Source organism: Calonectris borealis, chromosome Z, assembly GCF_964195595.1.
Source record: "Calonectris borealis chromosome Z, bCalBor7.hap1.2, whole genome shotgun sequence".
Classification (NCBI taxonomy): Eukaryota; Metazoa; Chordata; class Aves; order Procellariiformes; family Procellariidae; genus Calonectris; species Calonectris borealis.
In genome coordinates this window covers 72,396,343-72,417,666 of record NC_134352.1, presented here as the reverse complement: position 1 = coordinate 72,417,666, position 21,324 = coordinate 72,396,343, and the positions used below count along the sequence as shown (strand labels likewise).

At 39.9% G+C, this 21,324-nt stretch overlaps 2 protein-coding genes across 3 annotated transcripts in view; one reads left to right on the top strand and one right to left on the bottom strand.

The window, feature by feature from the left end:
- LOC142075448 (oncostatin-M-specific receptor subunit beta-like) overlaps positions 1–16,262 on the top strand; it is a 34,911-nt gene extending 18,649 nt beyond the window's left edge. Inside the window, exons 8-18 of the mRNA XM_075136801.1 lie at positions 2,012–2,148; positions 3,394–3,553; positions 4,076–4,152; positions 4,566–4,782; positions 5,403–5,585; positions 6,790–6,891; positions 7,365–7,544; positions 9,254–9,418; positions 11,530–11,608; positions 11,890–11,962; positions 12,965–16,262. Coding sequence (XP_074992902.1) covers positions 2,012–2,148; positions 3,394–3,553; positions 4,076–4,152; positions 4,566–4,782; positions 5,403–5,585; positions 6,790–6,891; positions 7,365–7,544; positions 9,254–9,418; positions 11,530–11,608; positions 11,890–11,962; positions 12,965–13,414 — 1,823 coding nt within the window. The 3' untranslated portion in view covers positions 13,415–16,262. The remainder of the gene's footprint in view (positions 1–2,011; positions 2,149–3,393; positions 3,554–4,075; positions 4,153–4,565; positions 4,783–5,402; positions 5,586–6,789; positions 6,892–7,364; positions 7,545–9,253; positions 9,419–11,529; positions 11,609–11,889; positions 11,963–12,964) is intronic.
- A 181-nt stretch (positions 16,263–16,443) lies between these two features.
- RICTOR (RPTOR independent companion of MTOR complex 2) overlaps positions 16,444–21,324 on the bottom strand; it is an 89,978-nt gene continuing 85,097 nt past the window's right edge. For both annotated transcript variants that reach the window (XM_075136798.1, XM_075136799.1), the window contains one exon: positions 16,444–21,282. In XM_075136798.1, coding sequence (XP_074992899.1) covers positions 21,208–21,282 — 75 coding nt within the window. In that variant the 3' untranslated portion in view covers positions 16,444–21,207. The remainder of the gene's footprint in view (positions 21,283–21,324) is intronic.

The window sequence follows — 21,324 nt, the reverse complement described above, 5'->3', positions numbered from 1 at the left end:
ATCTCTTAAAGGTTGGATTTCGTTATTGAAATGACCCCTTAATGCTTCAAAATCTGCTGCTTTGCTGAAGCAGTTCATAGTATAGGAAGCAACATGATACAAGGATATAAAATGGGGAGTTCAAGAAAAATATCTGTGTAGGCTACTTGGGAATTCAGTCCTTTCTCCAAAATATTATTGCTGATGTTACTGTCTTTCCAAAATAAAATGGAGATGCACATTTTGAAAAGTGGATAAATAAAATTAGTAACATGTCTCCAAATGAGATGTGATACAGGAGTAAGCAGCTATTGCCAGGAAAGAGGTGATAGTGCTAACCTGTCTCAGTGCTAATATGGGACAGTAACATTTGCTGTGCTACTGTAAGGGAGGAAGAGTAGTTCATCATCAGTGAAATAAAACAGATTATTCTAGAACTGATGGCTGTGTTTCCTTCTTCCTTATTAGTTTTGTCCTTATTACACTGTGCCCCAGGTCCCATAAGTTCCTACCTACTCCTGCCTCAAAACACCTGGGTATTTCCTGTTCTCCAGCAGTATTTCCAGTTCTCCTGTGTCCTGTAGCCCCACCACATCCACCGCAGTGTTTCCAAGGTCCTGTGGCCGCCTTACCTGTTTGAAGAAGCAGGAGGCAACATGTGCTTTGCTTAGTTCTGAAGCTGACAGGCTGATGGACGGGGACGCTGCTGGTGTAACTGCTGTGTTCTGGCAGCGCTTCCTTCCTCAGAGGCACTGATTACAGTTTTGCTAGACATGCTTTTTCGTATGACTTGTAGGAACATATGTTAAATGCCTGTCTCTGTTAAATTTGCCTCAGAGAGGCATGAGAGTTCTAAAAGTTGATTACTTGATTGTTTGGGAGTAGAAGAAGTAGAGCAGGAAGAAAGTGGGGGAGTAAATTGACAGGTTGTAGTGAGACAACACAATGTTATAAACTAAGTTTTCATGGGAAATCAGGCTAGAATAGGTTACATTCAATGTGCTGAGTACATTGAAGTTTTACTACAATTTTCTTTTTCCAGTTCTAGTGATTGTTACAAGTTAAAGAAATTATATATAAGATTTATGATGAGTTAACCTTTTAAATAGTGATTGCTGTAAAGTCCTTTATGTTTTCTCTGATCGTGGACATATTTACAGTAGAATTTTCCTTACTTAAAGAATGTCAGCAAGTAAAGGAAAACTGAAGTCCATCATTTCCAATTCTGCATGTGGTAGCTGGCACCTTCTGTGTCAAACACAAGCTCTTTTGAGTCTGGAATTCCTCAAACTGTAATTCATGGTCCATGAAGTTCTAGGATAATGGCCAAAGCTGTAAACATACCACTCACTTGCATTGCCATGTCTTATTCTTTACAATTGGACTGATAATATGGGAGAGTTTGAGATCTACTGCTCTCGCTGAATAGCATACATAGCAGTAAATGATCTCAGAAATCTTTTGGAAGAAGTAACATTGGCACTGTTTACCAGAGGGTAACTACTGGCAGAAGTCAATGTAAGAGTTGTGAATAAAATTTCTGGTGAAGAGGCTGGATTCTGGGGTGTAGAAAGTGGCAAATGTTACTCGCCACGCTACATCAGGAGCCTCCGCCAGGCCCTGGCTTAGAGAATTTTACTGGATTTGCAAGAAAAGTCTCTGATTCTTTCTTTTGTTCACAATGTTCTAAAATATTTCCAAGTCAGCACAAGGTTTTTTTTTAATCTTGTATAACATTTCCTTACATTTACATTCTGAAATTAATTTTCACTAATTTATATCTGCTTCAAGGCCAGCTTGGATGGGGCTTTGAGCAACCTGATTCAGTGGAAGGTGTTCCTGCCCATGGCAGGGAGGTTGGAACTGGATGGTCTTTAAGGTCCCTTCCAACCCAAACCATTCTATGATGCTCCTAGACTGGCAGGAAAAACTGTATTCCTTATTTGCTTTTACTACTCAGCTAAAATACCTTAAAATACTTTTGCATATATTTTGTGTTTTACAAGAGCTAACTCAGATTTTCCATTGACAGTTTATCCTGTTGCACCTTTCCAGCTGTGGGAAGAATGCACAGATACAGAAATCACATTATATTGGAAACATCGAGACAAAGGAATTGAACTCTTTTGTCAAACTGAAGTGCTCCAACCCGATGGGAAGGTAGAACTGGTATGAAACCTGAATTTCATACACAAAAACACAGGGAGTATCTTTTTTTGACATGAGGTTAAAAAATAATTCCCCAGCAATGTGAATATAGTCTAAATCTTGTAAGCATGTTGATGTGTCTGTTTCCTGGATTTGTTTGCTCCCAAGCTCTACACTGGTGATGTGGTCCATGTAGGCGGCCATTGCTGGCACTAGCTCATACTCTCAACACTTCCTATACTACTGGCCAAAGTGTCTGGTGTGACTGGTCTGCATACGTGGCTCTGTCCTCTGCTGGATGGGTTCTGAGATTTGTTGAAGTAAATGAAAATACTCATGGGCCTTACAATTGCTATTAGCTATTGCTAATCTTGATTTGTCATGTTTTTATTACTCATATCATCTTACACACAAATGGTGGAGAGGTGTGTTGAAGGCTTTTTTTGTATTAGTCCAGGAGCTTTCTGTGTACTATTGACTGTACTTGATGGTAGTGTGTCTGGTTTCCAGTGAGGGAACCCCATCCTATTCCATCTCCTTGAAGATTATTTGAGTAGAGTCCTTGTCTTGTTCCACCTCTTTCCAAATGGTGAGGCTGACTGACGCTTTGCATGCGTACTGTGGTTTCTCTGTAGCCCTTTTCTTATGAAAGATCTCGCCTCTAGCATTTTAAAAAGGCATTATGAAGGATCAAGCTGCGTTCTGTCTTGAGTATTGCTCAAGAGCTGTTAGATCAAATGGCTGCTGCAGTTGACCATTGCAGGAGACAGTTTAGAGGAGAGGCTTAAAAGCATGCTCACTTTTTGACTCTTGCCAGAACTCACCCTGCCTCTTAGGAGGGAGTGGGGGAAAAGGTTGGGGAAAAAATGGAAAGAAAAGGTAGCTGTAGGTGCTGTGCATAGATCTGGAACAGCATCCTGCTTACAGGAACTGAGGCACAGACTCTGTGAGGATAAGATCTCAGTAAATTCCCTCCCTGATGTAAAGAGTAGTCATTTGACAGGTTGTGAGTGACTCCTCCTCAGACAGTTACACAGAGACAGCTTGCAGACCTCTTTTTGGATGTCCCAGTCTTTTGATCTCGTGCATATTTTTTTTTTTTCCTTTTTTTTTTTTTTTAATTGACTGTTGTTCCATGGTTATCTTTTCTGAGTCAAGCTTAACTGGCCATCGTAGGATCTAGATGAAGAATTATTTTTTCAGACAAAAACCTCTTGCTAATGAAGCTGAACTGAGCTCTGACTGTTCTGTTTTTCTGTCTTGCAGCATAATAGTTCAGACACACATCTCCATTATGCCAGCATCACCCTGGGTGGACTGCAGCCATACACTGAATACACAGCTAGAGTACACTGTGGAGCAGCTAAGCATTTCTGGAGGTGGAGTGAATGGAGCGAAGCCCGAACCATCAGAACAAAGGAAGCAAGTATGTCCAGCCTATTGAGAAGGGAAGCTTGAAGGAGATTCTTCACTTGCCACCTCTGTTTGCTATTTGTTGCTACTCTTCTGCTGTGTAGCTAAAGCGGAGGCCTGTTGCATGCATAAAAGTAGAAGCACACTAAGCAAGCTTGAAGAAGGTGGCTTCTTAAACAACTCTCACCCTACCTGCCAGTATCTGCCATTTCATCCAGTGCAGGCAGTGGGAAATCCGGATGACTGGGAGGATGGACAGACTGAGTTACAGTGTTCTGTGAAGGCTGGAGGAAGGTGCAAAGGTGGGAACAAGCACCTGGGAACTGCAAGCAAAGAAAGATTTTCTAGGGAAATGAACCAGACATTCATTCAGAAAAAAGAATGAAGGGAGAAAGAAGTTAAAGGATTTGGCAAGACCTAGAAGTGATGGGGAAAAAGAGTTTTGGGGGTGGAATTTCTTCAAATGGGAGGAAGCAATTAAACATTTTACCCTTTCTGCACCTAGAGCATCTTTGTTTTGCTGTATTTATTGCAGCTCCATCAGGGAAACTGGACATCTGGAGAGAAATTACACCAGTTCTGGGGGGGCGGAATGTGACCTTGTTCTGGAAGGTGAGACATCGGTAAACAGAAATGGAAACAAAACCCTCCATAAAGGGGTTAGAAACTTCTCCCGTGAACTTTAACAAGTTTGTGTGCATTTAATAGCAACTCGGTATGAAAATGTCTTTTAAGAATCTAAGAAAAATATTACATATAACGTGTTTCAGAACAGTCATAGCTGTATGATGGTGTGCTGTCCTGGCATTTCAGACATATACTCCTGTATTTCTAAGTATTATAACATGACAAATCCCGCATTTCCATTTCAACTAATATACGTATGCATGTATGGAAACAAGTGTTTCTATTATTACAGAAATAATATATTGAAGTAGTTATTTAAAGTTCTAAATGCTCCTCTCATATTTTTTCGGCAAAATTTACTAAGTAATTGGTGTCTACCCCCATAAATTTTTCCCCAGCAAGCACCAAGTTTTCGAGCAAATGGAAGAAGTATTTCTTATGAAGTAACCTGGGAAAAAGTAGACGATGGCTCTAAGCCTGAAAGCATCTCCCTTTCATCAGTCTACAATAGCACAAGGATTTCCATTGATAACCATTCCTACAGAATGAGTATTATGGCAAAGAACAATGTTAATTATTCACTTCCTTCAATATTGATCATCCCTAGAGCTACAGGTAACAATAGGAATATTTTCAGCTAGATTTCCATTATGAGAGTTTTGTTTCTACCTATTTTAAGTGAAGTGATAATATATCATCTTGGGGGGAACAAATTAACCTGGCCTGTTAACTCACATCACTGCTCTCTGGAAATTATTACTGTATTTTTGCCTGCAGGGTGGTAAATGTATGTATATTAAGCTTAAGTGCCTTGATCCATCCCTTATGACAGGAAGTCTGTTTTGCACTGAGAGTCTCTGCAGAGCAAAACTATTTAGCCTTAAACTAGGGCCTCAGACCTGCGGCAGGTGCCATGAAGGTGTAGCCAGTGCCTCGCAGGGAATTCTTACGTGTGATTAGCCTCTTGTGACTTTCGGTTTATGACTCCAGGTTTCTGCAGCTGAGTTCTTTTTATTAATATATAGTAATAATTACTGGATGTTTTTTGAGCTGTCAGCTTTCAGCATACAAAGAGATCAGCTTTCAGCATGTGAAAGATCCCATATGTCTGATAGTGAAGGAACGGAACTATTTTATTATTGTTTTATCAGTTTAACTTAGAAACTATATTGATCTTCATTTGTGAATCTGAGGTCTCATGCAGGAAAATAATAGAGACTTTTTTTCATTCCTAGGCACCAAAGAGCTTAAAGAAGAACAGGTTAATGGTACAGACGATGGCATTTTTATTTCCTGGGAGCCCAGACATATATATGACAGTTACATTATTGATTGGTGTAACTTTCCCATGTTGCAGCCTTGTGATTTGCAGTGGAAGAGGTTTGGGCCCAACACTTCCAGTACTCTGATCAACTCAGGTGAAAGCCGAACAATTTTTCTTTCTGATGTCTGTGCAGCAATCTTTCATGCTGTGGGCATTAACTGAATTTAGGAAACAAATCTTGTGGAATATTGACGTCTGTGCAGTGCAGGTGTAATTGTTCAAAGGCATGTGGCATCATGTTTTGCCTAGCAAATGAATTAGACATCACAAATGTGCCAGCACTATTAAGCCTTGGAAGTTAGCATAGTATTTTAGAAAAGTCAGCATAGTATTTTAGAGAAAAACTCTTGTGAGTAGCTTGTAGTAACATCTTGAAAGAGGATGGTGAGGTTAATGAAGGAGTTAAAAATCTTTTAGCAGGAGACATGCAAAATGGAGCTCTGCCTTATCTGTAACATGGGTCAGAAGTTTAGACTCAGGCAATTTAACACCCACTGTGTAGTGAGGGGTTTAGTACTGTCAGTGTGCCACAAATAATGTGTCTCAGAACCAGTTCTTGCTTAGGATCAGTTGTCTGTTTTTTATCCCAGCGGTGGCCATTAGACCTAAATCCTTTCTGGCCGTGTGAAAGTTGCTCTGATATACTTCCACAGCTGCAAGAATATATCCTTTCTGGAGTCTTTTGAGCTGAGAGTTCACTTTGGAATGAAACAATTCGAACAAAATTTGACTGAATGCATTTCAATTTGCAATAAAGGAACTGCACTTCAATTCATACAAACACATGGGACCCTGCGTTCTTACTGAAGGAGAGTGTGGTAACACATGGAAAAAATGTTGTCCAGGTCTTCAGTGGGTTGCACTTGGTTAACCCAAATGGGAGTGGATGTCAGTGAGGATAACACGGAATCCTGATGCATGGGTATGTGTCTACATTACAGTAGTTATGTAGACACAATCCAAAACACAACCTTTGCCTATGCCAAAAACAAATAAAATTATCTTGCTCTTTGATGTATTTGGAGTTTATTGTGCACTCATCTTGAATACTCTAGGGAAACAAAATATGTTAGACCCCCCCACAATTCTCTCTTTCAGATGAAATAAATGTGTTCAATTCACATTATGCACACAAAGAATTGGTTTACCCTGTGTCTCCTTCAGTTGCTTTAATAGCACAATAGCACACAAAGAAGATTTCTAACGGATTATAGACCTCTGTAGAAAGCAGTTAAGTAAAAGCAAAACCAAAAGACAAACCATAACCTATTTTTGTAATCAGTTCCACTATTTTCTAGCTGCTTTTGTTCCGGGGGTGAGATACAACTTCCACATCTATGGATCTGTTGCTAATAGAGTCTCCTTACTGGAGAAGAAGACTGGTTATCTCAGGGAGCTACGTAAGTTGGCAACATATTTAGAGTTTGTGTGTTTGCTAAATTCATCTGTAACAAACAGAAGAATGCCACAGCCTTCCTTCTGCAACTAGCTAAAAATGTATTATTTGCTGTGTTGTTTCTATATCATCAGTGAAGCATTTAAAAGTTGTACAACAAACATTTAAAAGCATTTAAAAGTTGTACAACAACATACACGGCCCTACATCACGGACATTTGATTAGTGCAGTGACCAGGTAGAGTCCATGTTAGTTAGAATAGCTAAACAAAGCTGTGATTAGCAATCACTGCTTTGTGTATAATGTGGACTGCGTGAAGGCTCTGTGAAGTTGACAGTTTCTGTGGAGCCCTTTGGCTTTGTTCAGCTTTTAAATACAAGTAAGATATAAACAGAAACACCAGATGTTTTTCAAGTGAGAAGATAAACATTCTTGAAGAATAATGGCATGTTTAACTTGAATTTCGTTTCTTCCAGCTCCTCTGTTTGACCCTAGTATGGATAAAGTTGAACTGACTTCGAATGCAGTAACACTATCTTGGGATTCTTATCGCACAAATGAGTCACAGTCTGGTTTTGTAAGAGGCTACCATGTTTATGTGTCGCCTATACATAAGGACTGCAGTTTGAAAGGATCCAAAAAACATGTTCTTCCAGGTAACTGAGCTCTGGGATTTAGGAAGTTGTGTCACTGATACAGGTGAAAGACTTTGTGGCTGTTGCTGATACTGCAGCCTCTTAGAAAGTTCACATTAGGCAGGCAAATTAGCTCATTAGGCAATATATAGATTTCAACACCGGCTGCTTTTGATTCCTCTCTAATGCATGAGGTGCTAATGGGCGGAAGTGGGTCCTGGTTTTATACAGATTTATAGCCCCTGTCCTGTTGTCCATAGCTCCTTTAACTCCAGTGTGAGCTCCAGAAAAGATCCTTGCAGTACTGTAGGAGGAGTCAAGTTTCTGCCTCTGAGTTCTGGATGAATTTCGAAAACATCTGTGAGTGGTCTACTTGGATGAGAGTCACAGGAAGCACGTTAGTTTTACTAGGATTTGGGGTATTTTAGAAACAGCTGGGATACAATTTATTTCCTTCAGAATTGGAGCACTGTGTAAATTCCCCATTTAAATTCTTGTATAGTGAAAGTATTTGTGGCTGTGCTCTGGAGTTCCTTCAGCAGAACTGAGCTGTGGGGTGGCACAAAGCCACATTTAAACTTTTGTATCTGATCATCCTGCTCCACACTCAAAACTCCTCCAGATGACTTTGCTGCATTATAATTTTCAGCTGTTTCCAACATGTTCAAGGATGTATTTTTTTTACTTGCCTCTTCTTCCAGTTGGATCATGTCCTGTATCAGATCCTTCTGCTGGTTAGACTAGTACCAGGCTGAAAAGCTTAGTTTGAACTGAAGGAGGCTATGTAGGAGTTTCTGTCAGAACTAAACTAACCATAGAAGTACCATAATTCTGCAAGTAACCTCAGTTAGACCTTAAAATGTTTAAATTGAAGATTTCCTGCTTCCCAGTTTGTCTGAGCTAGCAGATAAGGGGTGTGACTGGAACAGGAGGAATAAGCTAACCCTTTTCTCCCTGGGGTCTGGGAGTTGCACAACAGAGAGGCAAAAGAGTTTTTTTTCAGGCAGAGATTTCTTGCTTTTGGTTATCTTCAAAGAACTTGACCTAAGCTTAAGGGCTTCAAGATTCTGGCGAAAAGGAAATGGCAAAACCCAAATCATTCTGTTAAAAAGCTCTAGTAAAAGGAAATTAAAATAAACAGTTGCAGTTTTTGACAGCAAGTTATTAGGTGGTCTGCCAGAGGATGGGCAATGCTGTGGACAGCCCAGTTAGAAGGGATCTGAGTTCAGTCCACTGGCAATGAGTCAGGATGCATCATCCTTCTCAGAATAAAGTGTGCAAATTACAAAGAAGGCGGGTTGAAAATGTTCTGTTATTTCAGTGGTCTAGCGGTCTCAGTAAAGCTGATTTGTAACATTTTGGGGAGACCTTATTGCAACCTTTCAATACTTAAAGAGGGCTTATAAGAAAGATGGAGAGAGACTTTTTACCGGGGTCTGTAGTGATAGGACAAGGGGTAACGGTTTTAAACTAAAAGAGGGTAGATTTAGATTAGATATAAGGAAGAAATTTTTACTTTGAGAGTGGTGAGACACTGCAATAGCTTGCCCAGAGAAGCTGTGGATGCCCCATCCCTGGAAGTGTTGAAGGCCAGGTTGGATGGGGCTTGGAGCAACGTGATCTAGTGAAAGATGTCCCTGCCCATGGCAGGGGGCGTGGACTAGATGATCTTTAAAAGTCCCTTCCAACCCAAACCATTCTGTGATTCTGTCTTATCTGTTTCATTTTAGATGATTCAGTGCTATGTAAATACACAATTGAAAACCCAGAAGAAAAGAGATACACCGTGAAAAACCTATTGTCAAACACAAAATACAAACTAGTGGTTAAAGCATATACAGGTGGAGGAGAGACTCCCATTGTTAACTTTATATACATAGATACACCATTTAACTGTAAGTATTGGCTGTGGAAAATTTGTCTCCTAGGATGGGATGATTTAAAATGTTAGAATAATCTTCCTTTCTCAAGGGAAAACATTTAATTCCATGTAACTTGCACTTGAGAAAAGATCCAGCTGAGAAATGAAATGTGCATACTATCAGGGTATTTTGATATTTTTAAGTAGCTATGTTCTTTTACTTTAGAATGAAAATAATTTTACATCCTTATTTAAGTCTTGTATCTTTCTGGTGTTGTGGTTTAACCCCAGCCGGCGACTGAGCACCACAGAGACGCTCACTCATTCCCCTCTCAGTGGGATGGGGGAGAGAATTGGAAGAGTAAAACTGAGAAAACTCGGGGGTTGAGATAAGAACAGTTTAATAATTGAAATAAAATAAAATAAAATAGTAGTGGTAATAATAATAATAATAAAAAATGATACAAAGCAAGTAATGTGTGATGCAATTGCTCACCACTTGCTGACCGATGTCAGGCCAGTCCCTGAGCAGTAGCCCCCTGGCCAGCTTTCCCCTAGTTTATATACTGAGCATGATGTCATATGGTATGGAATATCCCATTGGGCAGGTTGGGTCAGCTGTCCTGGCTGTGCCCCCTCCCAGCTTCTTGTGCATCCCCAGCCTTCTCAGTCGGTAGAGCATGAGAAGCTGAAAAGTCCTTGACTTAGTGTAAGCACTACTTAGCAGCAAATAAAACATTGATGTGTTATCAACATTATTCTCATATTAAATCCAAAACACAGCACTATACTAGCTACTAGGAAGAAAATTAACTCTATCCCAGCTGAAACCAGGGAAATAGCTTAATATATGCACATTTGCATGACTGATGAGTCCTGTTTGCTAGAATGCGTTGAAGAACTGCATTTGGATTTAACTAGTTTTCTAATACGGGAAAAACTACAGATCTGTGTGCAAACAGGTAATTTCTGTACGGATCCTGAACTTCTAATGTTGATTCTTATTCTCATCAGTCTTTAAATCCATTGCCAAGTTAACTCCTTCGTAAGAAGGGTTGTTGGCTTGAGCATTGTACTTTGCTAACTGGGCAGATTTGATCATCAAAGCAGAACAGGAAATCACTTGCCTGTAGTTCTGTTCCCTTGAAAATACCACTCAGCAGTCGTGGTTGTGAAACTTATGATCCAAATTGGAGATGCCTGGTTTTGAAAAACTTTGCGGGGTGGGGGTGAAGAGGGAGGGTGAGGAAAGGGTGAAGCATTGGCTCATGCGAGAAGACTTCGTATTTTAGGCTAACTAGCAGAACAGTGTTTAAACCCTCATGGTACGCTCACAGAGGCAGTTCTGCCTCTTAACACCCCTGTTCCAGCTCCCACTAGCCAGCCTTCTCTTGTGCAGGCACAGACATTTGTACAGCCATGCAGGGAATCAAAATGGATGCTTAATTAACCCAGAAAAGGTAAAAGGAGAATGTAATACGTGTCCATTCCGTGCTGTGGTGTGTGGTAGGGACACACAAACTCTCTGGCACAGGGCAAGAGGGCAGTGGCTGGGGTAGAGGGAGAGCGAGCACTAACTAGTGCTCCCCCTCGGCCTGCTTATGATAGCCTCCACTCTTTGTCAAAAACATAGCCCAAAGCTGTGTCTTCGAACTAGAAGGAAATACTGAGATTCTTGTGTCAGCATAAATCCTAGAAGAGCATGAACACTTGTGTAGTGTCTGTCTGTCTTGCTGCAGTCCATCCATACTGGAGGTACAGAGGTTCTGTCAACGTCTCACAGTAGAAATCTCTTTTTTGGAGATGTGAGAGAAAATGTAAAACAAATAGTTAAGTGAGGTTATCATTGTCTTAATTTTTGGAAATTTACCCTTATGGTTAAGATGCCAACATGAGGGCAAATTAAAAGCAATCTAGTAATAATTCAATTTTGGTAAAGGAAATCAGGGTCCAAAGACTTACAGCTGTATCCCAGAACTTCCAGACAAGCTATCTTGCAACCATGGACCACACAGTTTTTCTGCAGAGTTAGTGGCAGGTATCCCACGTGGACTTAATGTTATTTTTGTCCTGGAAACTCAGGCTATATTGACTTTAACAGGTGAGAAGTCGGAAACAAATTTTTAAAGTATTTTTCTTTCATAGCAAACATGCTGTACCTTCTAGTCCTGCTAGTGATAGTTCCATCACTAGTAGCAGCTATATGCCGCTGGAAGATGAAGTGGTAAGTTATAATGCATTTTTCTGTTGTAGATAGAGAATATTAACTAGCGTAATTCACAAAGCACAGCTGCAGCTTGTTGCTTCCAGCCTGTTGTAGGGCCTCATTCATTTTTTCCTTTGGCTGTCTAACTGTGTGGATGTTGTAAGAATTTGGCTTGCGGCATTTCTGAGACACTCATCATCTGCTGCTGTTTCTGTACTCATCTACATGTGGCTTCTGCTGGTAGAATATGCTTTGATGAGAGAACAAAAATGTCATTTGTTTTACTCTTTTATTTCCAGGGTTAAAGAGTGCTGCTGTCCTGTAATACCTAGTCCTAACAAGAGCAAAGTGCTGTCATTCAAAGAGTTTAAGGTAAGATCACTGAAAATCTAGTATTTTTAATTTTTACTAATCAAAGAGTGGAAAGTTTCAGAAAAATATTTTTCTTGTGTTGACTACATTTAAAAATGAGTGATGCTCATTATATAGCAATTAACATAATTTAATATCATCATTTAGTGGAAAATTCTCCTTTTGATATTCATGTGACTCTGCAGCGATCAGTTTATATTCTGTAGTCTGTTGCTGCAAACAGTGAAAGCATAATTGGAGAATAAATGAAATCTTTTGATACAGTAAGTGATTCTTCCAGTATAGCTGTTCAAAACCCAGCACTGCCTGAAGAGAACAGACCAGACGATACTGCTCTGCGCTGCAGCCTGTGAACTGCGTCCGCCCGCTCCTTCTGCCCCACACGTCCCTCTGCCGTAGGGCACAGCAGAGTGATGCACTTGCTGGCCCTTGGGAGGATGCAGGGGGTTCTGCCAGGCACTGCCAGCTCTGGCTGGGAGAAAAGGATTGGCAAAAGGCCTTCAGCTTCTTCTGTAGGCCCTTCGAACCGGGAGCTGCTGCTTCCATGCTGTGCAGAACTAGCAGCATGTCTTTACCCGTGGGGCTGCTGCCCTTTCTGCTGGTGGTGTTCAGTGAACACTGGCACCAGAGGGAGGAGTCTGTGCAACCTAACAGCCCATGCTGCCGCCTTCCTGTTGCTAGTGGTTCAGACTAAAAACTGCACACATCAAAAACCTGGGAAAGTCTTTTGAGGGACATGGTTCCTTCCTCAAATGTAGCCATATTGAACTTACTTAAAAAAGAAATCTCTAAATAAACACTCTGAAAAATTCCACATAAAATACGGCTTCCATTGAACATGTCGTACATATGTTTTCCGTCAAATTCTGTTCATTTACTTGAAAAATCCAAACTAAAAAAATTTATAAGATACTATTAGAAGTGCTTGAAGTAATCACTCCTTTTCCTTTACTCTGGGCTTCTTTCATTCAGTAATTTTTTTGTTTTATGATTCTCTTGTAGATTGGTTCTGAGAAAGTATTGAAAATAAGTGACTGCATTCCTGACATGCTAGCAGTGGACAATAAGGCTGAAGTCCAGAAATTACATCCATGGAGCCAGTTGTCTTCAACACCAACAGAAGATAAAATTGATGGCCACAATTCTTCCTGGATTTACCCTAATGAAAATGAAGAGAGAGAGTTTACACCCACATCTACACCTCATACTCATACTTGGTTTGAAAATTTTGCTTATTCTTCTCATCCTGCAGTTGAATCTGATCCCTGTCAAATACCGGAGCCACTAAAAGCAGGCAAGCCAGATCTGTCAGTAGTGCTGTACCAGCCACACTACTACTTCGGTATTTTTAATGACGATGCTGCCTCAACACCCAGAGAAACGGCTGGCAGAAAGACCGGTCTGAGATACATTTCCCAAACAGATGTGCACTGCCTAGGGAGGAGGCTTTGATGTACCCTCCTCCGTTGCATCCATCCAGTGTTTGGTTACACAATATAAATAAGAATTTCTAAAACCACCACAACTTCTCATTTTGATGGGCTTGTGAAAGTCTTCAACAGCCCTGCTTCTGTTAATGCTACAAAGCTCTTTCTTCAGGATTAGTTTAAAAATACTGACGCGTGCTATGGTTTCATCACAAGTTACAGGCATTATATAAGATTTACAGATCGTTGTGTGGCCTGTATTATCTAGGAGGTTAGCTCACAGCAGTTTCTCATAGCCTGATGCAAAGAACTACTGTATTTTGCAGAGATAGATTAAAAATTTATTCAGAAAGTAGAGGAGCAAGATAAACAAGCAGGTAGGTTGTGCTCAAGGAGTGTATTTCACTTGCAGCATTCTGTGTGCGCTTACTATGTGCTCGGCCACCCTAGCTAGAGTTATTGTGCAGCTGTGCGTGGAGCATTACCCAGCTTCACAGGCTGCCTCAGCCCAGTAACATCGCGGGGGTGGGTTGCATTTTCTTTCTCTCAAATGGTGTAAGGAATCAACATGGAAGGGTTACCTGCCTTCAGTTTGGGGCATTACTGAAAGATTAGAAGGAACTCTAGGAGTGCTACCTGATGCACCAAAATCCAATGATTGTCCAGCTTTTACTTCACCTGTCTTCTAACTACCTTTGGTGGCTGAAAGAGCACAGAAAACAGATTTTTATAGTACAGTCCTATTAGTGGGCTGCCACTCCCATTTCTGGTAACCGGGGCTCCTCACACTTCTGCCTTCTCTGCCTGGAAGAACGACCCTTTAAAATCCTAAGCAAAATCCTCTTAACTAAACAAAGAGATGTGGGGAGTTAAGTGGAAAGGAACTGTTTTTCCAGCAGGACAGCTGTTTGCAGAGGTGTTACTATGGCACTGTGCTTGTGCAGATGAACTGAACGTCTTTTGGCGTTAACCCCTGCACTTACACAGCAAGCCCCAAACAAGCAGGTAAGCAGCCACAGCAGTCAGATGCACAGGAGTACGAACCCCATTTGTGAAGAACATCATATGCAGGCTGCGTATCGGCTAGCTCTTCTAACACTACTTTTGCATGTATTAAAAAAAGATTTTATTGTAACGCTCAGAATCCCAACAGCGGGCAGTGATGAATTTGGTCTTCCATTTTGATTTTAAAAAATTGTACATTTGTAATGAAGCAGAATAGTTGGAATTGTATCTGAAAGTCTCATCAAATTAACCTCAGTGCACAAGGAACCCTTTGGTTTCGCCTAATTATGCTGCTGTCTGGAATCTTTCACATATAAAAGAATTCAGCTTAAGAGCACAGAATAAGCAGTTCTCAAATGGGAAAAAAAAGTGTTTTTTACAATTTGATCTTCAGCTAATTTGTTAAAATGCAGTTACTCGTCTTCGCTATGTTTAACTAGCTAATCACACTTCCTAAAAATGAAGCAGCTGCAGACAGAACCACATGTAGGTTTCATACTGTTGCAACGTCCATGAGCTGTGTTGCAACAGGAAAACCAACAAGACCTTACACAGACTTTGCCTGAGATAAACATTGACTGCAATGAAGGGAAGAGGGACGATTGTCTTCAGGCAGGCCAAGGTGAGGTACAAACACACAGATGGCTAGTTGTGGTTAGAGGTATCCAGTCAACGCACACTGTGCTCTGTCCACGCGTGAGAAGTAGAAAAAAAAAATGCAGTATGCCCCTTCCTTTCAGCCTTCAGACAGTGCAGTAAGGAAACACGGCTGGGAACATTTAGCTGAACTGCAGTCTGACAGAGGATAGGGAAATAAGAGGGGAGGCTGGTGCTATTTGATGGAGACAGCCCAGAGAAGCTTTTCCTCCCTTTACGTTACTCTCCTTTGAGTTACAGGGAATTTGAAAGTAAGTTTGATACCACAGTATCTTTACGACTTAGCACGTTTCCTTCTCCAAAGTACATCATATGTACTTGCGTAGTTTAAAAGCTTTACTGATGGAAAAAAGGCCAATAAACAGAAGGGAGCTGTTTTGCCACTACCGAAATAAAACTTCCTAGCTGTGCATTGCAAAAAAAGGCCTGTTTATTTAAAAAGGTTTGAAAGGTATCCTAAATCAAGAGTTAGACATCTAAGGAATTCTGATACAGCAGTCAGTCAAAAAAGCCTTTAAACATTTTAAATTTCCTCATGCTGCAGCTCCTCATGCCAGAGGACAGCTGTCACAAAGCGCAAATTCCTACTTTGGCAGAAGCTGCTGTCACGGGGGCTCGGCTGCGTTAATTCGGCCCGGGAGCGAGCGGAGGGGGGTGTGGGGGGGCGATGTAGCCAGTTGTGCCTTCCCGAGGGTGGGGCCTGGTGAGTTCCCACCTCACCTTCCCTTGGTCTTTCCTGGGAAGATCCTGCACTGATCTGGACGCGAGGGAACACTTCAGCAGGTACCGGGTGGCCTGGCGAGGTGGTGAGAGGTTAGCTCCTCTCTAGAAGTCTTCCTGCTTGCTGGCCCTGATGGGTGGTGGTCATGAAACCACCTGTGCTTAAAAGCACACGAACAGAGGATTTCAAGGAGGGTAATGCCTTCCTGCCAGTCAAAGGGTAGTGTCTGGACACTAGAACTAGAAATAGACATTAGAAAAGTATTTTTGCATGGGTGGGGAGGCATGTATAATTTTTATATTTTTTAAGACATCTGTCTTGCATTAATGGTTGAATGAGTTCAAAACTGTAAACTTCTGTCATTTTTTTTTGTTTATAATTCAACTTTCACAACTGTTGTTGAAATGCTAATACTTAAACCATCACCTAATGGAAAATTAATTCTCAGTATCAGTATGTTAATTTTAAAATAAAAATGGTGTGCAAACTATTGAAGAGTCCCCTTCTATAAGACATCTTACAAAGCATTAATATAAAATATATTTTCAACAAAAAAATGTTTATTTGGAAAGCTTCAGATTGTTCTCGTTAATTAGTAACTTACAAATACAAATAAAATTCCAACCCATTTCTAGTGCTGAGAGGTACATATGACACCAGAACAACTGTAAGAAGTTTAAGTACGTTTTATTAACAATGCATCCCTTTGATAAGATTACGCTTCAGGAGGCTTTTAATGCCCATTGACATGTACTGTACACACTATACAAAAAAAAAACCCACAAAAAAAAAACACCAGAAAAAAAGAACACAAAAAAAAAAAATCAAGGTGGGCAATACCATTTTGGGACAAGCCTCTCTTTAAATTATACACAGCTCAATGCAATATTCTTACGGAAAATATATAAATACTTTTTCTTTCTATGTTACAGGTATACAATATAAATCAGATTTCAATGTCTGTTCAGTGACCTACAAACACTAGAACCTCCAAATATGTAGCAGCGTATTACTAAATAAAAAAAGACCACGCGGGACAGGGAGAATAAGTCTTGAGATTTTCCTTGACCCCTTCCCTCCTCAGAATGAATAATTTAGATCTCTTGTAATGCAGTTTTAAGGATGCTGACAGCCCAGTATTGGAACAATTTTTCAATTAAATCTATAAAATGTCTGCCTTTCCCCCCCCCAAGACATTGCATCTTGTGCTAAAATACCCTCTTCAGTGGCAAAATGGCACGTTATACTTTTTGGCATAAATTACATTTCTCAAATAAAATAGTGTATTTTACAAAGCAACTCAAGCAAAATGTGCAATTTCTGCATGCTGTGGCATTGCTATCCATCTATGTTACAAAAATAGTCCAAAGAAACCCACATTCTTTGCTGAACATACAAATCTGTTGAAAACAAAACCATCTAGGGAACCAGAATCGGGAGTTAACAAAAACTACGGAGATGGGGGGCTTCTAGCGAAATACAAACATGGTTTCTAGCATGTTCCCAAGTCTTTTACAGTTCTCAGATTATACTCTCACCTAGCATACCTTTAATAAGCACATGGTAATAGAAGTGTAACTGAAAAAAAAGTTACAGGACCTGCTTCCAGCTGGCTCCAGTGAAGCTCTGAGTAACAGGAGTGCTGCGCAGCCCTGCCAGGAGGCGAGCAGAAACCTGAGAGATGCTCCAAAGCCTGGCACAAATTCTTCCACTGCAATGGCTCAGCTTGAGCTCATGTTCACTTACGAGGTAACACCAGCTTCCTGCAGTCCAAAAAGCCAAGTACCAAGTCCAGGACACAGGCTAAGAAGAAGCAACTCTCCCATCTCTCACTAGCCTTTTGATTATTACCTATTTCTCAAATAAGCTACCTTTCTCTTCAGGCACTTAGTAAAGGTGCTATAGGTTTTTTCAATCTCCCACCGCAAATTACAAGTCTCATTCAAGACCACTACATATGTTTCAAAATGGAGTAACAAAAAGACAAGCAGGATTCTCACTGCTGCCTTTTCACATGTTTGTAAGGGCAGCTTACCTCAGTGTGCCAAGCCACTGCACCCTAAACTACCGAATACTTTAACACTTCATTGTGTCTTGGGAAAAGACGACGATAAAGCCCAATGAGAGCACATTTAGGGTACGTATGTCAGGTCAAATAAGAACTGTCAGATGAGGAAAAGCAACTGTTTCAAATACAACATGCCAAGGGCCCAACATGCCAGTTAGGCACCTCAAAGCCTGACCATCTCCAGCTCCAAGTGGTGTCCACAACAGCTGGGAGCATTCAGCATCTCCGAATCTCGGACCGCTGAAGAGGTCTCTCCCTCCAAAAGGACACTCACAGCACCCAGCTTTGTCTCCTCCCCACTCAGTGGAGAGACACAGGCCCTCGGGGAAGTAACTGCGAGCCCTTTAGTTAACTCTCTGCCCTTTGGAAAGGACTACCCCTTTCCACTGACTGTGAAAGGAGACTAAGAAAATTAGCCAGCTAATGTAGTAGACTAAATGCAACTGTTTTCACAGCCAGCCTCTCCTTCCCACACAGGCTTTCGCCTCAGAGCTTAGTATTTTGTGTTAGCATGTTGAATCATTCAGTTTTCCTTGCCACAGCAACCAAACTGTATTTGTGTATAGTGTAAGTGAACACTATAATGCTTTACCATTTATTCGACAGTATCGCCAATCATTCGGATTGGAAAAATACAAAGCAGGTGGTCTGTCAGCTTCCCTTGCAAACCTTTTTTCTAGGAGAAGTGGAAGGATTCTTTATTCGGGTTAATATAAGCACAACTTTTATTTTCTACTGTTTTCTTTTAAAGTTTTATCATGAAGCAAATAAAACCCCAAAATAAGAACTTTGAAAGGGATATTTTTAAAAAAGAAGTCTACAGAATTAGAAATTCACAGTTTATAACTAGGCCAATATCAAACTCCTTCAGTAACAGTATCCCTTCATTTGCCAATTAAAATGAAACATTAATGTGAGCTTAATGTAAATATGTAAATTAATTCTAGAAATGTTGTATGTTATGTACAGTACAGAGTTTACATCCTTGATGCATACTTATTGAAATCTACTGACACTCATACACTTTCAGAAAAAAATCACGTTTTATAAGTGAATTTGCAGCCGTAATTTGTATGTCAAGTTTCTGTTGTCATGGATCCCCACACAAGCGAGTACTTCAGAACACATAAGCATTTCAGGATGGAGATTCTTTCAAAAGTATATTGACATCACTTTTGCTTACCTTTCAGAGGCCTTCCTATGGCGCTTTCTACATTAACTGCTACGGGTTAAACTGGTAACAAATGAACAAAGGTGTTTTTTTAAATACAGGTGATAAAACTTGTTTATTTTGCTTTAACTGCAGAAAAATAACATGAAGTTGTTTGATGTAACCCCATCTAGTTATTAAAACAAATCTCTTATACTCTAGCCTAACTGAGGTAGTGTTTGAAACTACTGTATAAGATATGCTAGCCCCATTTTTGGGAAAACTACATTATTTCCTTTGGAGTTTATACCACTATTTGGTCTACTGTGATTGACATTTTGGTTTTACAGAAGCGTTTACTTCTTAGGACCAGAGATGTCCAATAGTTACTGGTGTGGTATGTTTGCAGAGCATTTCAAAAATGCCTTGACACATAGATACATTATTTGTGTCACTGACCACAGAAGAGTTGAATCAGTTTCTTTTTGCTCCTTCTTTCAGTGGGAACTCATGAAAAGATAATCTTAGGAACTAAATTTGACTATGAGCAGCAACTTACAATCTGCTTTACCAGAATCTGATGGTATGCAGTGCACATAAGAACTCAGTGAAGTGATAGCTGCAAAGCAGTGCTTATGTGGCAAGATGAAATTTCCAATAAGAACAAATAAATTCTACATTTCACTAGGAATCATGTTTTACTTTTCACAGGACTACTTATTGAAATCTCCAGTAGCATAGCTAGTAAGAACAGAGTTATGAGCATCAGGATAAATTTCACTTATCTTCACTTAAGTATTAATCAGACAATTATAAAAAATGGTAAAAGTGAATGGATAAAAATATGTTCTACTTAGTACAGTCCAGCTGAATTATTCACCTATATCAAAATCAAAGGGTAATCCCTTCTATTACAGGCATTCTAACAAAGGTGGCCATGCTACTGTATATACACATTTGCATATATTTATATTACCTTTGTATAAAGGCTTCTGAATCTTTAGATCCATGATAGAAGTGACGGGATTCTTACTTTTTTTTTAAGCTTGCACTCATTAATTTAGAAACCTCACTAGTAATGTGATAGAAGCAACTATTTCAGTCATTAACAGTCACTGTATCATTCAACTTTTGCAACAAGTCTTAAATACCAGTATAAAATTATAAGTACTTTTGCTCCAAAATTTGGTACTTAAGGCTTTTCACTACAATTATTAGCACTATCTGATGCTTGATCACTCATCCACTGAAAATTCCAATAAACCTTTGTTTTTATAAAAGGAACTTTGAAAACACTCATATTATGTCTTCTCACAAAAGCAGCAATGATTAAGTGTCTTCAAGTTTAGTTTATACAATATTCATTTATCTGATACAAATCATGCTTTTTAAAGGATTTTAGTTAAGAGTAAGACCAACATTCATACTATATGAGTGTAGAAACTGCAAACACATGCGTATCATTCAGGGAAAACAATCTGATTTCACCATTTTAAGTTTAAATGATTTGTTATTTTTAAAATCAAACTGTAGTGAAAATCCTTAACCGGTTTAGATAAGATAAATGTACATAAATGTAATGAAATTGGAGAGACTGCTAATAAAATGACTTACAACTATAGCAATAATAAAATAACTTAAAGGAAACCTCAGATTCACAGAGGCTTTTCTTTCTGTCTGAAGTTACAAACCCCCAAGTAGTGTTATAAACAGTACAAAAACCAACAGAGAAGGGCTAACATTAATCCCCTGGTGTCCACGATTACAGCACGGCTCCCCATTGCTGGCAATGGAGTGCACCCTCATCTCTCTGATTCCTGGTATCCAGGGTTTAAAAAGCAAGGCATCGTTCTGCTTCTCTGGAACAGAATTGGAAGTCAATTAAAAAAGATGTCTCTGCATGTTGTCCTGTTTTTTTTTTTAATTTATGGTAGAAAATGAAATGAAAACTTGTGGAGGTGTTCAGTGCTCGGCTCTTGCATATACTGGTAATTACTATTATTAAAACTATGGTAATGTTTAATAACTCCCCAAAGGGCTCAAAAGACTGGGGCAGTAATTGGTTGAGGAAGAAAAAGTTTTCAGTTCAGTCTTCAGGTACCAGTAGCTTCTGGAACGGTCTAGAAGATGATGCTCCAAGCTTTTTATCCAGTCAGTCAGAGGCTGTCTGAGGATTTCAGAAAGTCTATATGCTATGCACTATGCGTGAGACAGAGGTCAGGATTCAGATGATGTATTGATTACTGGCTGTTTTGTTGGTGTTGCTAAAATAGCCTCTGCTTCTTCATGCATCTAAGAACAAGACAGATGAAGTATTAACGTTATTAGAGATTT